At 47.7% G+C, this 26,169-nt stretch overlaps 1 protein-coding gene across 1 annotated transcript in view; it reads right to left on the bottom strand.

Moving 5' to 3' along the window:
• The window catches only part of LOC117456202 (ras-associated and pleckstrin homology domains-containing protein 1-like), a 36,950-nt gene that overhangs the window by 8,557 nt on the left and 2,224 nt on the right, over nucleotides 1–26,169 (bottom strand). Inside the window, 7 exon segments of the mRNA XM_071205027.1 lie at nucleotides 336–413; nucleotides 4,357–4,539; nucleotides 4,541–4,794; nucleotides 5,784–5,978; nucleotides 7,247–7,352; nucleotides 7,790–7,909; nucleotides 18,121–18,192. Of these exon segments, the coding sequence (XP_071061128.1) occupies nucleotides 336–413; nucleotides 4,357–4,539; nucleotides 4,541–4,794; nucleotides 5,784–5,978; nucleotides 7,247–7,352; nucleotides 7,790–7,909 (936 nt within the window). The 5' untranslated portion in view covers nucleotides 18,121–18,192.

The raw sequence follows: 26,169 nt of genomic DNA on the forward strand, positions 1-26,169 counted from the left end.
GGGAGACACTGGTTGAAAATGTCCTGCCTGTTGAGTCCCATACGGACTTCCCAATAGAGACATGCACACGCCGATGCCTTCAGGGAGTCCGTATTGTTCACAGAAAAACCAGCACTTGTTTGGCTGGATGTGGTAAACACGACGTTGTGTGTGCGTCTGCATTGTCTGTTTTTTCTGAAGCCTCTCTCCGACGTCTCGCTCCCTCCCCGGCAGACACACACATAATCAAACACTGCAATGACCTATTTTCTCTGCGCTCCACCGCCTTGCCGTGGAGGAAGTTCACAAAGAAATGCAGTGTGCGGTGAATATGACGAGGTATATAAAGGTCCTACCTTTTTGACCTGTGCCTCCTTGATTTTCTCCAGAGCGACTCGGATCTTCTCTGCCTTCAGTTTGGCAGCTTGTTCCTCCTACATGGACACGCAGGAGCACGGTTAATATCATTAACACACACACACACCCCCCCCTTAAGAAAAAGGTTTCTGATTTCACCGCCTTGCCTCATCCTCTGGCAGGAACGAGACACCATGCAACAACTTCATTAAATAGTAAGCAGCCTTCTAAACCATTTCAATGCACAAGCCTCAGACATGATGGCGCACAGTGTCGTGCAAAACCCAGATCCAGTTTGTCCATGCTTTCGGGTCGCTTACCTGCCCCCGCCAACAGGATGCCATCACCTCCATCCCGCACGTTTTGTTTGCTTCCACGTGTTTTTTACGTGTGTGAGAATTTTGAATCGAAAACACTGTTGCTAAAACCCCGCTATTGGTCCAGTTTTCCCCTCAAATATGGCGCAGCGTTTTCTGCCTATGGTTCCATATTGGATTCGTATGGTGCTGCAGCGGCTTCCTTTGATGTACAGCGGAAAGGGAAACAATGGCAGAAGATCCCCGAAGGGCGAGAGGCTGCGGATGAGAGTAGATCAGCTCAGAAAGCCTCTATGCCCTCCACTCGGAGATACACTGAGCTGCTACGAAGATCATGAACAAGGGCAACACAATCTGAAAAACATCCAGATCCAGAATTCAATGGATTCTCAAGAAAAAACTTAAAAAACAACCCAGGAAAATAAATGCATTTTAGTCCGCCTTCCCAGACAGCTACTGGTGTTTGAAAAGTTATTCCACAATGATCCTCAGTGGGTGAAAATCCACGTCTTCACAGAAGAGACTGTGTGGCGAGATGAGCACAACTTGACTACAACCCCACATGAGACAGTAGGGAGGACCATGCCCCTCCCCCTCCTCCCCTCTCTCCATCACCCTCTCTTTATGCCAGATGTGGGGGGTTTGGGAGCGTGCCCAATCAACGGAGCGTAATCCCCGCAAAAATAGTAGAAGCAGAGGGTCAGCCAACCAGCCGAGCCCTATACTCTCCGCCGTAGCCAATCAGGAGGCGCGGGGGAAACCGTGACCGGCGACGGCCGCGGAGCTAAACCACAGTGACAACGACGGAGAGTGGGATTTGGGTGAAAGAAAAGTCTGTGTTAAAAGAGAAGGGGTTTTCACAACTAGACCTCCTCCTCCTCCTCCTCCTCTTCGTGACCCAGACTACCTTTCCACATGACCATCTCCAGGGCACATTAATGCAATAGCACTATGTTTGGCCAACACATGGTGGCAGGCTTTCAGTGCGAGTGTGAGAGAGGAGAGGTCACGGGGTTGGAAGGACTCCAGTCCAGAGTCAGTCTGAGTCACACATAGCGTAACTTCCTCCCCTTATGTATTAATGTATGTGTAATGTATTCATCGGATTGCTATTCCACCGGCGTGTTCCCTTCCACTTTCACACCATGGAGCCCATTTTTAAAAAAGGCTCCTCTGCCGAGCTCGGGAAGAAAACCTCGGCACCCTCTCCCTTTGATGCCTCGTTCCCAAACATCCCGCGCTCATTCGGTATTCCCATTCCAAACCAGGTTTGTGAGTCTGCGTCTCTGCTGCAGTGTGTCACACTAAGTCCCTCACAGCCGGTCCGCCGCGGGCTACCCATCCTCTCACACTTTTTAAAACCAGTCAAACGCTATCTGCATACGTGGACACCGTGTGAGCAGCCACACGCTTTGACACACTGAATCCATTCCATTGTTTTGTAGTGGCAGCAGAAAGAAAAAAACTCCCCTCCAGGGCTTTGGCTGTAAAATGTAAAAGGACATGAGAGTCAGCCGCTCCACGGTCGGCCTTCATTGGATTCTAATAAACGGGATAACTCAAAGGCTTTTGGAAAGAAATCTGCATGGCTATGCCAGTGACCGCTAATGTACATCTTCCAGTTCATTCCAACACGAGTACTACAAGGCTGTCTTTTGTTTTACAGTCCATGAAAAAGAAGAAGTCCTGGATCTTTCTCTGGAGTTTGGAAGATTAGCAACACTTGTGGCTCGTCTCGTATGCGGTAAATGCTCGTGCTCAATAGCATTTCAAACCCTGGCATGCATCGTCTACCTCACTTGGCGTCCCCTGCTTTGCACTTGGCGACAACAAATCTGCACACAGTCACTGTGGAAACTGCCAAGAGGGGGGGGGGGCAACACATGATGGATACAGATGTGAAGATACTGTCTATGAGAGAGGGGGGCGCAGAAGGGTCCAATGCAACCACGATACACATCAACGAGGGAACACTTAAGGATGCATCCAGAGGACTTCAACTTGCCATTCTTTTTATTATTAATAATTGAGTTTATATAATGTTTTATTTTTCTAAAACTATTCTTTGCAAATTAAAGGAAGAAAAAGCTCCAGCCACAGAGTTCTGATAGATAACTCGATGAACATCATTTCCTAACAGAGACATGAAGGAAAGAAGACGAGAGACGACATGCCAGGGAAGGAAAGTGTGGAAGCAAGTAGGACACGACGTCCAAGTGTATTTAAGCATGGTGAAGGAAGTGCAAGGTAAATGCTGAAAAATAAATACGCAGATCGTCTCGTGGAAAATCCTTTCATTTTCATTCCTGGCAGTACAGTGTTTTCCAGCGTGCCACATGCTGAGACGCTGTTAAGTCTGCCTCTTGTTTTAATTAAGGGAAATAAATAAGTCTGTTTTCAGAGAATGCATTTATCCCAAGGCATGCAAAGCAGAAGAGAGAAGCAGCACACACACACACACACACACACGAACACAACAAAGCGAGTGTACGAGGAAGTCACCTTGGTCAGGAGGTGAGAAGGCTTTCCTGCTATGCTTTTCAGAATGAGTGAGGTTTCTCGGTCCAGATAGGAGTGCTTGGGGTGAAGAGAGGATACAAAGATGAGAGAAATATAGCCAGATGATTCTCGAGAGGCTTATTAGGTGATCTTTTTGTATAAAAAGAAGCGTGGAAGCGAGAGAAGTTTCCATAATGGAGCGCTCAGCAGTTCTTAGCTGCAGCTGTGGGTAAAGAAGCAGTGGGTGTGAGAGGAACTGAGGACACAAACAGATATCATTACAAGTCTACAGCTACTTTCACACACTATCACTCCATCCAACCACTTCACACTCTTAAGGTTACACGTACACACAAACCAATGGCTGCACACGACGACTGATGAAAGTGAAAATGTCAATTTAATGTGTCGGAAAATTACAATTGAATCTGCAGCCTTACATCCAGATTGCACACACGCACGCTCACGCACTTACAGTGGCCCGGTCCACCTCCCCCTCCCGCGGGGAGAAGTCAAGCTGCCGTCTGGCCCGCCGCAGTGTGACAGGCTGGGAGAACCCGGAGGTGTGTGTGGATACAGATATAGAAAGGATGCAAACACAGATACAGTGATGACATGCAGGGGGGGGGGGGGGGGCAGGGGACATGCATGATACCGTGTCAGGGCTGCACAAGTAGTTGAACATTTGTCACAATATTATTGGATGCTTTATAATAGACTCAGGTTTCAAATCAAGCGCCTCCTAAACTAACAGCCAGCCACTAGGGGGCGTACACATATTTGATTTACTTCAAGCAGCTGTGCAGCCCTTTGACATGGTGACTTCTGAAGCAAATACTATGTCACAGTTCTCTGTTCTTCAAGACACCTAACACATACACTTTAGTCATTTAGCTCAGGGTGTTGTTTCTGCTGTTGTTACAGAGCCAAGGATGCTTGGTGAGTTAGCAAAGGAATTCAGAAATGGAAGATACAGTATTGGAGATTACAATGTATCCATAAACACACCATCCAATGCACAGTACACAGGATGTATTGTGCATTGGCCGTCAGCACCGTCTCCTCCCTGCTGGTTAAACATGCAGCGCTTACCTCGTCGTGTGGGAAAGAACAGCAGTCTTTCACACTGCGGCTCACACACACACCTTCCCTAACAATAATAATGACGTCTATCCGTGTGTGTGTGTTGCAGTGTTGGTCATACCTCTGTGCTGCTCTGGTTTGGCCCTTGAGAGCCGGGGCCCTCCGCCTCTCCGCCTGCCATCACTTTATCGATGTCCAGAGAGTCCATGCTGGAGGCCGAGGCGCACGCCGAGTTCACACTGGACCTCTGGGAGGGCGCTTCCTGTTCGCTGACCGCGCCCACTGAGCCCGTCCTCCTGTGCTGCCCCCCCCCCTCCTCCCCCTCCCCCGCCGGACGAGCCCGACGAGGGCCGCCGCAGCGTGGTGGAGGAGAAAGAAGACGAGGAGGAGGAGGAGGAAGACGAGGTCTGGCGAGCAGCTTCGTCCATGCTGAGCGACGCCTTCTCCAGCTGAGAGGTGATGTCGTCCAGGGAGATGTTGGAGGCGGCGGGGCGGGCGTTGGCGCTGCCCCCCCGCACCGTGTTGGCCGGCGACGCACGGGTGCTGCTACTGGTGCTTCCTGTTGGACAGATTAACAGCTTAGGTGGAGGAAAATCAGCGTAGATGAACTCGTTCTGACTTATATGTGATAATTAATTAATACATTTGTCTATATCAGGGGTGTCAAACTCAATTTCATGGCGGGCCACATCAGCATTATGGTTGCACTCGGTTGTAACTTTAAGACTATATCAAAATACATATATAAATATATCATATATATAAAATAATGTATTATATTACATCATTGCCTCTGCATTGGATTATCATCGGATAGGGTAATAACTTCATAATTAACTACGTCTGAAAGCAGAAGTCCAGGGCAAATAATTGCAAGTCTCTTCAGTGCGTATGTCCCAAAATGATTTAAAAAGAAAAGCCAAATTCTGGAGAAAAAATAAATAGAAGTGACATTTTGAAATAAAAATCTAATTCTGAGAAAAAGGAATTCTATGAAAAAAATGCATATTTTGAAGAAAAAAAGGCAAATTCTGAGAAAAAAAGTCATATTTGAGATGCATTGTGGGACATGTAGTTTATGGGCAACGTGCTTCTGTAGCATGTAACCGTATAATAAACATATTATATTCTTTGCAAGCTCTTGTGGGGCCACATAAAATGAAGTCGCGGGCCGAATGTGGCCCACGGGCCTTGAGTTTGACACCCCTGGTCTATATCACTCTGCTTAGATTTCAGGTGCCACATCAACATATCAATGTGTCTATATTCACATACATTAGGTAAGGCGCTAAAATCTACATTTCCCCGCTGCAAACAGGAAGCAGCTAATTGTCCTCTTTTCCTACTCTTACTCTGGGTGTTTTTGGCTTTGGTAAAAAAAGGACAAACATGTTTCAGGAAGGCTGCAAGAAGAAAAGTGACAGCTTCCTGCTGTGTATTTCTCTCAGACTAAACTAAGTGGGAAGCACCGACATGTCTGTGCCACAGCTTCATCTCCTCACTCATAGTTAGAATACTAGGCTAATACACATCATTCAGCGAGTGTACCTCCGCTGCTCCCCCCTCCGCTGGTGCCCGTGTGCTTGGTGCTGGCACTCCGCCCCCCGGGGGCTCGAGGCTGGCCTTTGGTCTGCCCGTGAGATGCAGAGTTTGGTTTGGAAATGGTGTTGAGTTCTTGTTCGATGGAGCACAGGTCGGCCATCAGGGCGTCCAGGTCCACTGTGTCGCCCTGGTTCAACGCCTCTGCAGGGAGACAAGAGAAAGGAGAGGGGAGATGGGGGGGGGGGGGGGGGGGGTTACAAACACATTATGGGGATTTGTGTTTTTATTATTGTCACGTTCCCTCCTAAACTAGGGGTACAAAGGGAAGTAACAAATAAAAAGAGAGAGGAAACTGATTTGGCAAAATTAGTAGATAATGTTTAATTTTCAAACTTAAGATAAACTAAGAACAACTTTCTCCCAAAAAGAAAGCGACTGAAGTACTCAATGCAAAAAGATAAACTGGAGCACATCTCCTAACAATGAACAAACACAAGTTCAACTAACTACACAAGCTGCACACGTCACACATGCAGCCCAGAGGAGAAGGAGAGAGAGGCCGTTTCTCAATGTCGATTAAAGCTGCTGCAGAGCCACTATTTCAAGTATACTACGCCATCTCCTCCCGCCTTGACTATTGCAACTCACTCCTCTACGGCATCAGCACTACATCCCAATAGACTCCAGCGTGTCCAGAACGCAGCCGCCAGACTCCTCACCCTCAAAGAACTCCACTGGCTCCCTGTTTCACACCACATCCGCGACAAACTCCTGGTCCTCACTTTCAAAGCCCTCCACCATCTGCCCCCTCCACCATCTGCCCCCCCCCCCCCACCACCTCACTGACCTCCTCATCCTCTACCAACCACCCCGGTCCCTCAGATCCACCGCAGCCGGTTTGCTTTGCCCAAGGCCAAACTCCGGAGCTTCGGAGACAGAGCCTTCTCTGTGGCAGTCCCGAAGCTCTGGAACTCCCTCCCCCAAGACCTCCGTGAGTCTGAGTCCCTCACCCTGTTCCAGTCCCGCCTCAAACCCCACCTCTTCAACTCTGTATCCATAAGCCCCCCCCCTCTCAACCAACTTCCTCCTGACTGCTTTTCTGTTTTGTTTTGTTTCTTTGTTTACCCTCCCTCCCAAATGTAAAGCGTCTTTGGGTTCGAGAAAAGCGCTATAGAAATACAATGTATTATTATTAGAGTGGCGCCGAATGCTGGGCATTTAAACAGTCCTTCTGCGCCACTCGATGACGTAGTATCCTTGAAATAGTGGCTCTGGAGCATCCTTCCTCGACATTGAGAAACACCCAGAGACTGCAGCCTTCCTCAGGCCTTCATGGAGGCCCTGGTTGGGGATTGGGAGCACCTGAGGGAGAGGCTGCAACTGGAGGGAGACAAGCAGGGGGAGAGGGGGAGACACACACACAAACACAACACGTAACAATTATACCATTTGTGTGTGTGATGTCTCACCGTTTATGTTATACATGGAGAAGCGGTAGGAGAAGTTTGCCATGTTTGTCTCCTGCCTGAGAGGAGCCTTCTGCAGAGGCTTCTGAGGCCTGCCGTCATCCAGACTCTGCACACACACACACACACACACACAAATCATGAAGTGCACGTATGCAAAAACACCCTTTGACACAGTGACAGCACAGGATCTAAGCAACCGATATATGCCTGCTCGTGTTGATGAGATAAACAACTAGTCACAATGCAGTATCTTTTAAATGTTGATGCCAAGAGATAAATGGAATTCAGTCACTCGGCATATAAAATGCAGGATAGTGTCCAAAAGTATTAGAGTACATATAGATAGACAATCCTGCACAAACGTATAATACCAAGTGGTAGTGGGAGGGGAGTTGCTAGGATACAGTATAGGGAGACAGGATTAGCAGTGTTACGGTTGCTATGGATACAGCCTCTTCCTTTCTTGCAGCTTTTCTACCTTTGTGAGTCTGTGTAACCAACCATCGTGCGTGTGCGTGCGTGTGCGTGTGTGTGTGTATTGACCTGTGTAAGCTTGTCCAGCTCTCCAAGCCAGGCTCCAAACATTTTGTCCAGGTCCTGGTCCTCCTTATCGCTGTCCTCCTCGGCCCCATGGTCCAACTCGTCGTCCGAAACCTGATCCATCTACACACAAGCGATACACAAACAGACTTAAGTCAAGGAGATGAACACACACACACACACACACACAATCAAATCACACCCACCTACATAGCAGGAATGATTTAAAGAAGGAAGAAGAAAAAAAAAAAACCTGCTCATGCCAACCTCACTGCCTGTTACCATGACAACTGCTCACGGCCCCCTAGCGGGCACCCTGTGCAGTCCGATGGTCTGAACGTCATAGTGTGCAGTTCACAGACGCCTCTCCATGGATCTGACACCCCGATGGAGTCCAACATCGAGTACATCGACAAACTGAGCGCTTTGCATCTAGACTGGTGCCTCATCCTGTCAATCAAACACTCAGCAACACCAGCAGGTGGTGTCAACGGCTGTCGGGGCCAGAGTGGGTGAAGGATGGAAGAAAGGAAGGGAGGCGTAGCAGGTTGGGAGGCTGTAGTTGGTCAAAGGTGAGGGAAGTGCGCCCTCTACTGGACTACACAGGAAGTGATGTCACTGCAGCTGTGTGGCTCAGGTCCAACATAGCATTAACAAATGTATATTTCACAGAGGTACAATCATTTAATTCGAATGAAAATGTGTCGATATATGATTAAGAATTACCATAAAATATACCATTTCACATCCCGACAAGATACTGTTCATATTATTATGTTTACGCTTTTAGTATCGAGTTAAAACGAAGCCTGAAGCCTTATTCAAGGGCATTTTTCAATAGACAAAGCACCGAGTCAAAACATCAAGATGATGAAGACACAGAATAGCAGATAAGACTTCCAGAACAGCGCAAAAATAATGTTACGCCCTGACCGTATCTTCATATCATTCATTTCTAGGCCAGCCGGGAGTCTAACTGTTTAGACAAGCCAACCTGAGGAATGAACACCCGTGCATGCCAACGCACATGGGAGGAAGAACATTTAATCTGGGGAGAGGATGTGGAGGTTGAAGGAAAACACGGCGGAGCACATGAGGAGTAACACCTGGCATGCTTTGATAGGCAATAAACTATTTCAGACGGTACAACCCGACACGGTCCCACCCTTAAGAGTGTTGGTACAGTCCAATGTGCCCAACACAGTCCAATCAGATGGAGTAGTTGCAGGTAATCCCATTGATGTTTTCAGGAGGGGATCCGTGTTAACCACTTTGTTTGGTGTCAGTCACGAGCGGGGACTGCACCAAACTGGGATTAACCCCTCGGATGACCCCTGGCCGTTTGATCCAGCAACAATGTGTGTGTGTGGCTTAATGCATGCAAGTGTGTCCAACCTAGTTACACAAAGTACTTGAGAGCAATCTGGAAGTCGTGCTTTGTTGTACGAAAGTGATAAAAGCAGGTAATAAAACAGGCAGTAGGTGAGAGGCAATAAAACAGGAAAGCAAACGGGAACATGATAGCAACACCATTGAAAATCAGTCATCTAAACACACACGGGAGTTAGGGGCGCTTGTTTCAGATCAGAGCGGTCACATTCCAGACAGCACACATGGTCCACTCCTTTAAGTCACTGCATGTAGTGCATGTACAAAAAATATACTCCCCCAATCTCCCATCCAAACCCAGCCTTAGTTGGAATTACAAGCCAAAACTGTGCGTGCGTTAGGGCTGCTCAATTCAATCGTATTTTAATCGCAATTACGACAACAATGTAATCGAAATATAACGATATATTTTTTTTTTTTTTTTTTTTAAATTGGTTGTTCAGTTGAGTTCTACTTAAAGTTCAGGGTAATCAACTGTTAAAAACATACTGTTCAGATTTTTTTTCTCCAATAAATTGATGTTTTCAAAGTAGATGGATAATCATTTATAATAATCGTGATATCTATTATTGTAAATAATCGAGATTATGATTTTTGCCATAATCGAACAGCCCTAGCGTGCGGTCGTTCGTTCGTGAGTGCATTAGAGGGTTGATGATGGACAGTTTCCTGTTTTGGCTCACATATCAAACACGTCATCTTGTCAAGACATATGAGGTCTTAAGTATGTCAACAAAAACAAATCCCTCATATGTGTGTGTGCGCGTGTGTGTGTGTGTGTGTGTGTGGTGTGTGTGTGTGTGTGTGTGTGTGTGTGTGTGTGTGTGTGTGTGTGTGTGTGTGTGTGTGTGTGTGTGTGTGTGTGTGTGTGCGTGTGCACGCGTGTGTGAGATGATATCCATGCACTGATGATCGTGTGTGGGAGTCAGAACAGGAAATGGCCAGGATGTGCAGAATTCCTAATTTCCCCACACGGCCTGTTTCTTGGCAGGAAGCTGCAGCTGTCCGTCGGTTTATCCGCCACTTACTGGGGACTCTTCTGATGACGGCACAAATCCTCTTGGTTGACACATTGCTTAAATCTAAATGACATGCTGCATACCACCACCAACAAAGAATAATTTGTGTTAGTGGCTTCCCTTAAATGTGACTCCATATGGGGCCATTTGGTCACATCTATTCGGGGATTCCCCCGGTATGAAAGGAGTCCTCTCTTTAGACATGACATCATCACGTCTGCACGCACACAGGAAGAGGAAATGGCTAAATGAGCTTGAATTGCATTTGCCAATACTCATGTGTAAATACACCAGCGAGAAAGGAGTGGAACGGCGGGACACTTTTAACAGCTGTGTTTAAGCAGCAATAAGCCTGCGGGTCTGCGCAGTACTTAAATAAACACACAATGCACATTCAATGCGACTGCAAGAAAAATATAAAATAAACCGGATAAAAACTACGCATCGAACAAAAAAAGCACTTTGAGAATAGCCGTGCAGCTGCCCTCCTAATGGGATCACATCCTCACCGGCAGACGATGCTGCAGGTCTGAGTGAATCACCACCTGAGGCCCTGCTTTCATGGAGCATGACCCGAGGGATGGGTGTGTGTGTGTGTGTGTGTGTGTGTGTGTGTGTGTGTGTGTGTGTGTGTGTGTGTGTGTGTGTGTGTGTGTGTGTGTGTGTGTGTGTGTGGTGTGTGTGTGTGTGTGTGTGTGTGTGTGTGTGTGTGTGTGTGTGTGTGTGTGTGTGTGTGTGTGTGTGTGTGTGTGTGTGTGTGTGTGTGTGTGTGTGTGTGTGTGTGTGTGTGTGTACTACTACACTCAAACCAAACAACCGCCTCGGCCTTTATCCCCTCCTGCTGCCTGTTCCTCTCTCTTGTCCGAGCATGACCAGCGCTCATCTGTCTCCTGTGAATGCTGGGTGACTCAGAGGTCAAGGGTGGAAGGTCAAAGGTCGTCCCACTGGAGTTTCTCTCCCCCCCCCGCAGCCATATTTCAGGCTCCATTTAAACACTGCAATGCCGGCAAAAGGGAAGATAAAAAAATGTGTGTTCTGGGAAAAGAATCTTAGGAGAAGGCGCACTAAAGCATCCGGTGCTGAGGAGGAGGAGGAGGAGGAGGAGGAGGAGGAGGAGGAGGAGGAGGAGGAGGAGGAGGAGGAGGAGGAGGAGGAGGAGGAAGAAGAAGAAGACGAGGAGGAGGTCTATCTTTAGACTGAGTCGTTCATATCCGAGAGTGTCAAGAGGATTGGAAAAGGGAGCGGTATGAAGAGTAGATGTTACATCGCTTTAATAAGAGGAGAACTGCTCTTCAAAACTTCTGACAAAGAACTCGGAGACCCCTGGGATCAGATCAGGTTTGGAGCACCCAGAGATTATACAAAAAAGAGTGTTTGGGTGTGACACAGGGCAACGTGACGTCATGGGTCAGATAAGGTCTCCGTGGCTTAATCCGGTCTGCATGATGGGAAAGTCCTGTTCTCCATTTGACTAACATTAAGCCGAATCTGGGACGGACAGCCACTTTTACAATTCACCACGCCATGGAGGAGGACTTTGGATATCGTTAAGCACTGTAACGCTCTCACTTTGCAGTCACTATAATGTGATTCATTCGAACATAAGCAAGTTCCTTTCCGTTAGTGTCGTCATCCCAGTGCTTTTTATCAGCCATTACATAAGATTACATTAGTCTTCAGAGTGGTGTGTTTCTAGAAGATGGAGCTCTTTTCTTCCAGTATGGGGGCCATTACTGCTCGTGAAAAAAGGGGCATTTGCAGAACATTGATATGCATACAAACCGGACACACTACAGGAGAGGGAACACCCCAAAAAGCCTGGTCGGGCCTCTTAAGGCATCTTCCTGCATGACATTGGTAATGCTTGAAAACGCCCCAATTAATATTCTGTACGTCTCCATATACCGTAGGTCATGTAAATGTTCAAATCCAGTTTTTCGGAGTGAAGATAATGAAAAAAAATACACAACACCTAGTGCTGGAGCGACGCGTCGACGACTTCAAAATATCGTCGACGACATATTTCCGCGTCGACCACACACGTGGGTGTGTAAACAAAGCAACAACCGTTCACAATCGCACTTCAAACACAATGAAGACTGAAACGGCTACCAACTCCTCCTCACAGGATTGCGCACGAAGCCCTCAAACGAAAACATCTCGCCCTAGGTCTTCAAAAGCATGGGAATATTTTAAAGTTAGTCCAAAACGCAAAGATATTGTCATTTGCAGTCTTTGCCAAATGGAGTTGGCATATCACACAAGCACAACGGCTATGTTGGAACATTTAAAGCGGCAGCTAGCTGTGGTGGCTACCATTAGCAGCTAGCATTTGCTCTCCGATTTTTACATAAAAATGGAATTATGGATTATAAATTCAATATTTTTTTTATACATAGACGTTAAAAACCTATGGATTAACCGATTCAGCCGCGTTTTTTGATCAGATTGACAGCTACGGTGGTGAGACGATCTCCCTAGAAACTCTATAAAAGGTACGTGTTGTGATGACTGTATTTGCTTCCCCTGTCGCGAGTCCGGATCACTCAGTGATGAGTGCTATATACCTACATAATCTGTGGAGTCTCAGTTTTAATCGGATATCTTGTATGTGCAGCTACGATAAGTAATAAGGGTACTTTTATCTTGAGTTCTGTGCCAATGTCCGTTAGCATTTTTCGCTCATGGGTCATTTAGATGCTTCTTATGAGACTTGTGTTTTGTTTTGGTAAACATGGTTTGTATCGTCAGTTAGCTGAGATTATTTCCGTTAATCTGGTATAACACATTAATAGTTTGTTAAATATTAAGATCCCCTGAGACACAGTATCGTGAAAAAAAAAATGTTACATTACGTTTTTTTTACATTACGTTTTTTATGAATTGAACAACAGAAAAACAATCGTTAGATTAGTCGACTAATCGATCAAATAATCGCCCGATTAATCGTTTTCGAAATAATCGTTTCCCCCCAGCACTAACGGCTTACTGAATCCATAACATTTTCAAATACAGGACAACATGTCCCTAAGCCAAAGCCCGTCACTGCTTCAGCACCACCTGTTCCCACTTCCTAGTTGACATTGGAAGTGCCATTGGGCTGGGATGTGGAACTGGCTGTGTAAATACTATTGTGGCTGGAAGCCCCCCGCGGTGATGAGTGAATTCTTCCATCAATCAAGCACTTCTAAATAGACTATTTTCGGACCAGATACTCGACACTGCATGTGTGTTGTAAAGTGGCAATACGGACAGTGGCGGTTAATGAAACCGGGCATTAGCTCCTTCGCTCTCACCAATGGAAAAAAACTGGGAGTGACACGGAAAACTGGACCTCACAGCTTTTTCCTCTCAAAGTATCCTTACAAAAATAAACGTCTGACACCTCTGGACTAAAAATACCCTCGACAGATCACATCATCTCAACAAAGTGAGCCAAAAATGAGAAGAAAAGGACCGGAAAGGACTGGGCAAGGCTTTTGGAAACAACACAACGCTTATAGAAACTCAGTGAACTGTTCTGAGGCTACGCTGAAAATATAGAGTGGGAATTATTGAGAGTTTAGTGGGACACAAACACGACACAATGACGAACGTCTCCGGGGGCAAACCGAGTGAACAAGTAAAACATTTAGCGTACCCGTGGCTAGGAATAGCTCCAGACTTCCACCAGGGAGGCTTTAATCAATCTAACGCTGCTGATGGACTCTGTGTGTGGCAAACGGTGAGTTGGGGGTCATTTTGAGAGAAAGGCACACCCTAGTTACATTACATCTTTCCATATCAAAGCTGCCGTGTGTTCCAGGGCTGCTGCGTGTAACGATATGTAAATATAAGCAAAAATAGTTCCATGTAAATCCCCCTGTGACTGACCTCCTTGTTCAAATCCAGCCATGTAAGCCATGGTGTTCCTGAAACTAATTTGAATCAAACTAAAAACATGGTATGTGGTCATCTTCCCCTTAACATGACATACATAACACCGTTTGATGGTGTAGGTGTTGAAAATAATGCCTTCATTTCCCCTCTCCGCCCGACTGGCGCCTTCCTCTTCCTCGTGTCATCCTCTGGTGTGAGCGCTGCCCTGACAGACGATGAATCACCTCTTACACACACATGCGTCTGATCGGCATCATGGCCTATAAAACTCAAGCCATAGAACACAAACCAAAATGCAAAGTGTCAAGATATCGTAATGACATCCTGTGGCGAAAAACACTTAACGGTGAACAAAGCCTTTTACTGCTGCTCTCAATGTTTCCTGTGAGACATTAAACGGACACTATCTCATTGTAAATATGCGAGGATGTAATGATGGCTCTTTCCGGGCTCATGTTCTCAGCCTGTGGTTTTTTGCTCACTTTCTTCCAGTGCTTTGAATGTTTTCCTGGTTGACTCAAATAGACAAGTTAAAAGAGGAAATGTGGCCAAAAGCTGTTGCTACCAGTGCCAGTATGAGAAATTAGAAAGTGAGAGGGAGAGGCTGGTCGGACGCTGTCCAAGCTCAAACAGGGTGGGGCTGGCTTGACATTTGTCATGCGTGTTCTCGCTCAATGGAAAAGGTTGGGTGGGTGCCCCCTTAAAGATTTATGACTTGTGACAGAAGTGGAGGGATATACAGTGATGGTGAAGTGTTCAAGGAATTCCCAGTAGACGGGGGTTTTGAGTAGCTTCAATGAAAATCTTCAGACATTTCGTCCTGCAGAATTAAAAAACCAAACACGCAGAAAACTCTGCACACGGCACATAGAGGATGAGAGACAGGCAGCATAAAGGGGAAGGAGTGATGGGTAAAGAGAGATAAGATGGGTAAAAGGCCAACGAGTAAGCGGTGGGGGGGGGGGGGGGTGATGCAGCGAATGGTGAATAGGTACAATAATGGAGGGAGGGCGCCGGCTATTAGGCTGTGAATAAAGGGGGAGGCCCTGATGGCCAAAACAACAGCTCCAGTGTCGTCTGTCAAGCACGACGACAGCCTGCAAGCAGGAGGAACACACACACACACACACACACACACACACACACACACACACACACACACACACACACACACACACACACACACACGCTCACTCAAGCACAGCTGACACTCTGGCTTATTCAGCCAATTAGGAAGGAGGGGCAGGGAAAGGGACGGGGGGGGGGAGATGAGGAGAGTGTCAGAGGTGGACAGATGGAGAGGGAAACGAGGGGGGAGGCAGCGAGAGGAGAAACACTGAGTAGGAGAGCATTGCATGGATACACTGGTGGGCGCTAGGTGTGAGGACTCAACACCGCCAGCCAAACTTTAACAACATCTATTGCTATGGCAACACACATGTGACTGCAGGCGGACATGCAGCCATCACGAAGCGTCAGCGTGGCTTAGACTCTCAGTAATAACTTGAATATTGATTGAATGTGTCCACTCCCCTGCCCATGTGCGCTTTCATGTAGCAACCGTGCAGTCAGGCGACACGGGCATGGATCACCGTAGCTTCCAAAGACGGCATGGTGGAATGGGAAAAGAGGCAAATGGCCGAATGTTTAACATCACAAGCGCAAAATACAATTATGAAACCTGACAATCGTTCCCCTTAAAGCTTGTTAAAGAGATGTTACTGCGCTATAAACAACCCAACCATTAGTCAGACAAATGAAAGGGAAACATAACAAAGCTTCATGTTTCAAACGTGTCACCTCTTTGTGTGCATCCTGAGTAATCCACATTTCAATCATCTTCAAGCACATACATTCTTAGCGCACGTGGAAGCGTATAAATCAAGCGGCACAACAAGGTGGCAAGTTTCTGGTCTCGGCGAGGATGTGTCGGCTTCCTTGCTTTCCTTCAGGGCAGGAGTCCAATTGGGAAATCAATAGTCTTGTCCTGCCTTTGGGGAGATTGGGTTACATCCACACATGTAGGTATACTACACACACACACACACACACACACACACACACAGGGGCTCAGGTGGTCTGCTGCAGTGCACACACACACCGTTTTAAACATGATGCAGCACTGCAGCAGCAGACTTTAAGGCAGAGAGCAGACTCACTGCCTTGGGAGAGCATGGAAGCAGAAAGATCTGCAATCCTCAACTAATGGCCTCAGAACATTCAAACCCTGCTGGTTGTATCGAGGACACTGGATACAAACAAGAGTGTCGAGGCCAAACAAAGAGTGAATTATTCGGTATCAGACGGCGTCAAATAAGAATACAACCGTGAATTATTTATTATTATATCACATTCTTTCCCAGCAGTATATCCTATTGATTTGCCTCTCATCTACGATAGATAAATAAAAGCATTATAGTGCCAACACTTCTTTTTCTATCATCCTCTGGTTGCCTGGTCTAGCGAAACAGGGGGTTTGCATCGGCCACCTGTTCGGGAATACAAAGCACAGTAGCATACTGCGCAAGCAACACATGCCCACACACACACACACATAACCCGTGCGGACATACTGCATGCAACTAGCCAGCCATGTGCAATGTGCAAACAGAGAGGGTCTGCACACATGCCACCAGCAGCTGCGAATGTCTTCCTCCATTTACCCCCTGCGAGATGCGCCTGATTGGCCGAGTGGCTCGTCATGTCGATTCAAAAGTATCTTGTCAATCAGACGCAAACAAAAATGTGGCAGTCTACTTCCTGGCGCACAGTTTCTCGCATGCCTTTCGTTGCCATCCTTTTCATTTTGAAAAGCACACACACTTTCACACACGTTGTTTTTATGTCCCGAATGTCTCTGTGGTCGTACGACTTAAGGACAGTCTCGTGAAGAAAGCCCAGTGCGTGAATTAACCTACTGTACACGACAGGTGACCACGGACCCGCACGTACAAGTTGAATTACATTGCCGGGGCTGTGTCCGAGTTGCTAAGCGTCTCCACAGGACACACAGCCATAAACCTCCCGACACACGAGCATCCCCACTTCCTGGGACAGTTTAAATGCAGGGGAACGACTTCCTCCACTCTGCCGAGGGCTCCATCCCCGCTGCCGGGGTCCCAGTTAAAACCCCGGCTTCCTTTCCACATCCTCGCCTAAGCTTTGAAAACATCACAGCAACCCCCCCCCAAGAAGACGATAATACATGTCTGGGTCTTTGTCCGTTCACATCCTTTCTGTTAGGTGCTTCTAGATATGTTAAAGCACTCAGTCCAGACATGCATTTCCAAATTGACAAGGACATATGCTATATCAATAATAATCAGAAGCATAACAACATTTGATGTCTGTTGTTCTGCAGAGGACCACAACCCATAACTCTCCGCACCCTCCCCTATTAACAGAAGAAAAGGGATCTGTGCTGATGTGTGTGTTCTCTATCAAACCCCAGAGTCACAGAGCCAAGGCGTTCCAGTAAATGACTTGCGGCCGGTCCTTGAAGATACGAGTGGAAAGAGTGAGACTGCAGATCAGCGATAGTGAGAGAAGAGCGGCTCTGTGTGAGGAGCAGCGCTTCGCCACAGACCGCAGCACAGCTCGCCCTCACATGGTTCTACTTTAGTCGGGAATTATCTCCTTCGGCGAGGAGGACTCTCCTCAGAGGCTCGAGCCCTCTTTCATTTAGCTTTGATTTACAAGGCCCTCTGACTGAGGCTTTAAAGGGGGGAGAGAAGCCTCCCGTTCTACACCGCGTCTGGATGTATCCGTCCCTACAACAAACACGTGGAGTGTCGAGCGGGGATTGCACTCTCATGTGAAGCCGCTACATGACGGATTGGACACATCCGTCATGCATGTCACAGGAGAGGAAAGTCAGAGTTTCAGACCACCTTAAATCTAACTGGCTACAGCAGCAGCTTGTCAGAGTAACAGCCTCTGTGGCGAAGCTTACTGGCAGCGACGTCAATACTGTTTCACTCTGACTTTATTACCCACAGAAAGCAGCACTGGCCGCATTCACTCACTTAAGTGTACAGGAACTCTTACCTCTGAAGTGGCTTCTCTCCTTCCTACTGGGGTTAAAGTTCAGACTCCACTCTGCGACGGGGCTGTTCTCCTCTGAGAATGAAAAAGAGGGAAGAATAAAATCTATTAGATATGAGTCAGCGACTATTTTTAGCACTATAGTAGGCAAACACAATCCCTGCTTTGTTACAGCATCTATTGGTCAGTCGAATGTTATACAGCGTTTCTTCTGAGAGAGACCTGGCAGCCGGCAGCTCGAGGAAGGCAGACCGATTCCACTGTCACAAGAATGCGGAGGATTAACTGTGGAGTGTGCGTGAGCGAGAGACTTAACTAACTGCAGACAAAAATCACACGCACAGCCAGAAAGCAATCAAGCCCAGTGCTGCCTTCATTGCGACCGGGCTTCATTGTCACTGCCAGATTAAGAGGGCGACATTCGAGCTGACGAGGACTTCTTCTTCGTTTGACTACAGAGCCTTTCTCTTCAGAGCCACACACGCAGGCTACATGACTACATGAGTCAGAGTAGAAACCTTGTCTAAACTCTTATTTGTGTGTTGACTGTGACTCAGTCTGCTGAGCGGTGATGAACATTTTTAACGAATCACCAACTCATCAGTGCTGAGTCACACCAGCATAACCTCCTTCTATCCAAAACAACCTGGATGCTGAGTCACAGCCTGGTAACAGGATATCATCCAGGCACACAACCTGTTGACTGGAGGTTATGGTGTGTGCGCGTGCGTGTGTGTGTGTGAGAGAGGTAGGCAGCTGATGTTGTCGCTGCCGACTAGGAAGCTATTCCTGCTGGCTTCAGCTGTTCTTTTTCTACACAACAACTGTTCAACAGCATGTGGCCCTTCGCTGGAAAAAGTGTGTGTGTGCGTGCGTGTGTTTTGTTGGACTTGTTACAAGGAGAGAGCGTCAGAAAGAGTCGGTGTGCATGTCTTTGCTCGAGCTCGTCATCCATACACGTGTGTCATAAAACCCAGTAAATGGCCTTCTCAGGTTGCAGGTCAGCCCCCTCCATCTCTCTCTCTGGCATTACATGCACACACAGTTAATGTGTGATATCACTCAGTCAACACAGGGCCATTGAACAGGTGTGGCCGTGACACATGGGTCCGTGCAGCTGCAGAACACAGTTGCTCCAGTCACAGCAGCGGAGCCGCAGGCAGCTGCTCCGCTGCTGGAAACAAAGGCCGGCCACAGACAAACATTAAGTGCATGTGATCAAAAAGCAAGGGCTGCACAACATGGAGAGGACAAAAAGAACTTTAATCAAACAATTCCAGACACGACAATACTATTTCCTCCTCCAAGATCTGTATACAAACTGGCGAGTGTTTGCGACTTAAAAATACCCCTTTTCCACCAAATTAGCACCTTTTTCAGTGAGCGAAAGCCAGCTGGAACAGGCATTAGACTCCCTGTTGCCTGTTCCACCCGCACCCTCCGCACTGGCTGCGTGCTGAGCCCTCTACTCTACTCTCTACACACACACGACTGCTCTCCCATTCACCCCTCCAACGCCAATATCACATTTGCAGATGACACCACTGTGGTCGGCCAAATATCAAAGGGCGACGACGAGTCGGCATACAGAGACGAGATGCTGAAGCTGTCTGCGTGGTGTTCAGCTAACAACCATCTGAACACAAGCAAAACAAAAGAAATCATCATAGACTTCAGAAGCACCGTCCAGAACCCGCCCCCCTTCACCTCAATGGAGAGAGAGTGGAGAGGGTCTCCACCTTCCTGGGGGTTCACATCTCGGAGAGCCTCAGCTGGACGGCACACACCACTGCAGCAGTTAAGAAGGCCCAGCAGCGACTACACTTCCTGAGGGTGCTTCGGAGAAAAGGCTTTAACTTAACTTTAAACAAGCAGGCTTTTATGTTATTTTTCCCGGAGTGTCACGCTCCACATCACAGGTGGGAGCAGGAATAGTAAACAGTGAACATTTGACTTTCCCATTTGATATGCTCTCTGTCAAACTCTAAAACCAGAGTAGTGCTGTTGGAGCAAGTGCATGACGCCCTGAAAACAACACCTTCCATGCATGCACTGAACAACAGCTGGCTTCAGGAGACTTGACGTGGCCTAGCTTGGTGCCGCACTTCAACAACAGACCAGGGACACACACAGAGCCCTATGTAGTGGACACAGGTGTGCCCTTGTCCACCCTCACTTCCCCCATTAGCAGAAATCCTTCTGGGCAGCTCACTTCCTGTCGTGGCAGGAAGTGGAAGCAGGGCAGGGCCGTGGGCGAGCTGAGGTGATGATGATGTCACAGCAGGAAAAGAAAGACAGGACTGTAGTCGGGGAAGTACAGCACATGAGTAATAAGGCGCCGCTAGACAGTGGACAGTGTGTGGGGACTGTGCTACTAATCAGACTGGGAGAAGTACGTCCTCTGAGGAGAGTTTGGTAACAAAGTACTGGAGTGATGGCTTTATATTAACACTTAACACACTTGTCCTAAACTGACATTAAAGAACGGCAGGAAACGATACACTACACAGCGTCTTCGTTATTCAGGATGACACAGCAGTGTACATTATTACATGACAATAAAACATTCTATAAACCGTTGGAGGGGAGTGTGATGTAACGTAGACAGGCGACAGATTAATGATTACAGACGCATCCCCCTCATATATAGCACCTGGAAATGAGATGAATTACAAGACACTGAAGTGCTTTGATCTGGTGTTCTCCTATCATTCACAACACAAAGTAGACATACTCCTAAGTCCCTACTGATCTGGGTAACAATGGCAGGACCTGGGGAGATGTATTGATCGGAGAAGGCCAACAGCACCCTACATGTGCTCTCAGAACAAGGACTCAGCAGTGACCCTGAGGATCCTGTAAGGGCATGAGGGAAGCCGTCAGTGGGCTGAGTGATGGGAAGGCGCATTAGTATTGATCAGCCTATAGCTTTATACCACTGCTACTCTTAACGTTCACATTGTTGACTCGCTAACCTCAGTACAGCAGTTCAATACAAAGCCACTTGAATGTCGGATACGTTTCTGGGCTGCTTTATTCAGTTCGAGCGGCTCGTCAGTGATTCATATGAACACAAAGTGGGTACTCGGCGTTCCCCTCTCTCGCACCGTGAGGCCTGGTTGCGATTACAAGGAGCTGAGCTGCTCTCCTCACTGGGATTCTCCACGGTCTGCGCAGGCCAGCACTCTCCTCTGGAAAAACCACACATGGTGGGAATTATGGAATAATGCTGCGTCAGGAATGTTCCCACGATGGCCAGTGGGATCTGGTGGAGGTCCCATTGGCTGGCAAGCTGCCAGTGGGGTTTACGGGTAAAGTAACACACACATACAGTTACACGATCAAATGCCTCTTGTACTAGTCGACGGAGGACCTTGTGTTGGAGGAGAATGGTCCTTTGTGTGCGCCGATTTAATTTCACTGCCGACGAAATCAACTCTCAAAGCTCATCAGCGCTTGATCACAGCTGATGGGAGAGAAATGTCACATCTCATTTAAGCCGTTTCGTTGTAAGTCTCTCACCGACAGCAGTTGGGGGTGAGGGGTCAAGCTGACTGACCCCTGATGTGCCCTCCCCACCGCCTTACAGCAGGTCATGGTGCCGAACGCGGGGCAGATCTAGATGAAATAATCCGGATTCACTCGAGAGTGAAGATCAGCGGAGCAGAGAGAGATTAGCAAGCTACTCAGCCACTGACTTCACCAGAGAGTCTTTCAATGGAGGCTCGGGCTCCCTCGCAGAGCTGCCAGGGTATTAGTCAATGAGATTTGGCAAAAGACACACACACACACACACACACACACACACACACACACACACACACACACACACACACACACACAATTTTGTGAGATTAAGCCTGCAGGTCTGAGTGACTGTCAAGGGAGTCTCGCGCAAAAATGTGTCAATCGGCTTCTGCAAAGGCCCGCGCGGCTGTGTTCTCGCTGCGTCGTGGGCCACTGCTGGAAACTGGAGATTCCTGCAGTGTCCTACATGAACCTAAGAAGAAGAAGAAAAAAAAAATGGAGCAGCCTGCCAAAGTTTGGACTGTACAGCAAATGTAGCGCACTAACGCGAAGCCAAGTGTTCAAGGCTTTGGCAAAGGGACGGGGAATGACCTCAGTGTTTCCACGCCGTCGTATTTCACATCAGCTGCTGCGTTCTCATAACTCTCGTCCTCTCCATCCGATACTTCTTTCCTCTCACAGATATGTCCCCCTCTTCCTCACTGGCGTTTCACCGCTTTGCCAAAACATTTGGGCTCTAGTGAAATGCCGCCGTGTGGTGCCCCTCGGGATGTTACGATGTGACAAAGAATGGCTGCTTTCCAACGCCCTCTCGTTTCCCCGAGGCTCCACCGCGCGCTCCAGCACCGCCTGCATAGTGGAGCTACTTCTAACAGACATGAGTAACTTTCATGATTATGGGTGAGAGTGTCGTTGGGGGGGAAAGTAGGTTACAGTGCATATTTAATGGGATAACAGGCAATTTCAGCCCCAGTTTGTATGTGTACTGCGAGTACCCGCCTTGAACTGAACACACAGTTGGAGTAGTTGGAGCGCTTAGCACAATCTTTTCTTTGCGTGGCAATATTTTTGTTTCAATGATTCAACACATACGCTGTTTTCACCCCCCCCCCCCCCCACAATGTGATGCTAACCTAAGGACGCTATAATCGCCGTAACCCCAACTCTCAGCATGCAGCATTGTTAGTGTATCCCAGAGGTGTGTAAATCCTCAGTGGCTTCGACTGGAATGTAACCCGGAGGTCAATGATTAAAAGGCAACTGTACAAGTAAACTTCTTTTTGGGCCCAGTGGCAGGCGTTTCGCAGGGGGCGAGGGAAAACACGTCTTCGCTTGCATCCGTATGACGGGCTGTTAGTGTTACCAGAGAGTGCACAAAGGCAAACAGACACCATAGCCCCAGCCCCATAAACACACACACACACACAGCTGTTATGCCTTCATGAGAACCAGCTGAACTCTGAGAGACGACACAGCGGTGTTTACCCCGCTGCAACACATCGCATGCTCTGCTGCAACGGGCCGGCCATTTCATCTAATTAAATCAAAGATGCTAAATAGCGCACGGGAAAGCAATACACAGAGAAGGGAATAAATCCACTTTGTGCGAGTCTCTGTCTCGCACCAGACGGATCATACATCACCCAGTCAATAATGCATATTTTTTTATGCGGCAGCCATGTTTTTTCTCTGAGTCTGCACTTTGTGTGCTCTTCATGCTACTTTCTCCGAAGCACTCCTGCTCGCCTTAAGCCCTTTCTGTTCTCTCCGTGTCAAAGAGCCATTATCCGTGGCCCAGCTCAATCCACGCAGACAGGCCGCCCATCCATCAGCCCATCCCAGGACCGCTGCGGAGCTTTAACTGGACTCACATAGGCAGGTGGGGTAAAGGAAGACACACGATGCCATAAATCACCGTCTCCACGACGACGCTCTGCTCGCCGATACCTGATGCGTCCGCTGGAATTATAGCAGAGAATTCCCACTGGGATGAAATTCCCGTTTCCAGCCTTGGATGTTCGGATCCATTTCAGGTCGAGTCCCCAACTGTGTGCAACTCCACTTAAAAGGAAGTGGCCTCAAGGCTCCGATGCGGTCGCAGGTGTTGATCGTGCATGGGATAGAGTAACAATCAAGAGAGACACTTTTTACCCCATTTCCTGTCACATGATCTTTTGCATTAACTGCAGATAATTTGTAATACAGTAGAAGAAGAGGGGGGGTGTCCTTATCGGTGGCCCAGCAGTGAGAATCAGCCACCTGCCATTGTCAAAGTCATAATGCTTAAGCACACCATACAGAGAGAGAGAGGTGGAACACAAAAGGGACAATGTGGGGAAATAGGTCATGGGAGAAGCGGAGGTGAAGACTGACAGACTGAATGGTCTGATCAAAAACACATTTAGGTTTCTACCCCTCAGGAATCAAAGAGTCGTGTTTTTTCAGACCCATAATTATCTACAAATGCTTAGCAATTACACCGGTGGGATCCATCCTAACAGGTATATCAAATTACAGTCGCCCCTGTGGACCAGAATGCAATGCAACCGCAAATAGTAATGGATGGGATTTGAGTGTGTGGGGATGCAAATATCAGCCACTTAAACATGTGCATCCTGTAAATGATAACTTTGTGTAAGTGCAGACCGGTCCTCTTAATGCTGTTGAAAGGTAATCTGGGAAATGCATGCAAGGATCCACGGCTGTTTGAGGGGACATTACAACAATTCATTAGAAAGAAATTCCTGAAACGCACTGCGCATGAATAACATTGAACGGTGTCAAAATATCTCAAAGTGGACTTTTCCTTTAAGAGTGTGAATCCCACCAGGACCAGAACTCAAAATGTACACGCTGGTGAAAGTGCTGCGGGTGAAAACCTTCCCCCAACGGCACCGATATGAAAACTCAGCTGACATCCAATCGTCTATAATCCAAACCGTTTATATCTGTAGGTGTCTCTATATACCACGTGTGTGTGTGTGCGCTTGAGTGCACCTGCTGAACTAGGACCCAGATCATGTATTGCACTGGAAATAAAGAGGAGAGGCTGCCCTCCTTCTGCCTGTTTCAATCAGCTGTGCAGCCGGAGAGAAGCTGCATGGGCCATACTGTGCTTAAGCTAAGGCAGGCTCGACCCAACACCGCTTCCACATTTCCTGGTTGTGCATTTGAATTGAAAACAATGGAGGTGAAAGAAAGTAAAAGTGCATGTTTTTTTTTTTAAAGGCCTTACACATACTATTCTCTGTGCCAAAGAACAGAAAGTCAGTAGGTATTTTCCTGCAATAGAGGGCATTGATAGGGGGGTGTGTGTGTGTGTGTGTGTGTGTGTGTGTGGCTAACAGGAAGAGCCGCCCTGTATCTGCAGCAGGAGAGAGTGGCCGTCGCCACGCGGGCTTGGTTAGCCATTTGTCTTTGTGTTTTCAAACGGCAGGGGCAGCTGCCGCCAAAGGTCAGCAAAATGTTAGCAGAACAAGGCCCTATAGAGGCCAGGAGCACGTGCCTGTGACAAGAGGGGGACACACCCAGGTGGAGGGAGACCGTTTCCCTCTCGTATGACACACCCTGGCATCAAGGAGCTGGGTACTGATGCAGCTGCTGGTGGCCTTCTGCCGTTTATTCCCAACTCAAAGCAAGGTATGATCTTCGATAAGATAAAAGGGTTAGGATATACTTCACTGATCCTAAATCGGGAATACTGCCTGAACGCAATGACTTCTTCAGCGCGTGTATGAGGTGCTGTATTACAGGCTTTTTCTTGGTTATGTTTGTTCATGCCATCAAAAGAAATCCAGTTTTTTTTTTTGGGCACGCAAAATAAAATACTGAATCCAACACATTATAGGTACAATTAAACTGTTGGAATGCAGCCACAAGCCAACATTTTATAAGTGGGCATATCAGGTTACACAGTCCCCTCCGGGTCTCCATCCATGTGTTGAAGTTTGCGTTTGAAGTGCCATCCTCCCCCCCTACCCTCCTTTACCCACCTACACCCCCGGCTGTAACACAACCTGGGTAAACTTACACCAACCACCCCTCAGAGTCGGTCTCTGGAGCTTTTGTGCAGAGCAGACTAGCGCCCAGGGACATGGGTGGAGGTCAGACATGGCCCTTTGCGACTCGCACGACACAGTAAAGTGCTGATGGATGCATGGACTTTGCAGATGCCAACACACACACACACACACACATCTTTCTTCTCCTCTCATGGGATCACTCCTCAAGTCCAACATTTATTTGACAACTGTTTTTCTCATCTAATCAACTACATCCCGAGGAAATCCAGCGTACGTAAAAAAAAATAGAGGATGAAAGGCAGCGGAGAGATGGATGGAGGAAAACAGACGGGCTGCTTTTTCTCCTTCCCTTCCACTTCTGGCAAAACAAGACCGAGTGCACGAATGAGAAAACCATCCATGTTCCTGGTGATGTGTTCCGAGCCCTTTCAAAATATATACCCTCGGTTCTCCCTTCAAAAGCCTCGGATTAAAAAAAGCTGACGGTGCAAAATCCCCTACG

This window comes from Pseudochaenichthys georgianus, chromosome 2, assembly GCF_902827115.2.
Source record: "Pseudochaenichthys georgianus chromosome 2, fPseGeo1.2, whole genome shotgun sequence".
Classification (NCBI taxonomy): Eukaryota; Metazoa; Chordata; class Actinopteri; order Perciformes; family Channichthyidae; genus Pseudochaenichthys; species Pseudochaenichthys georgianus.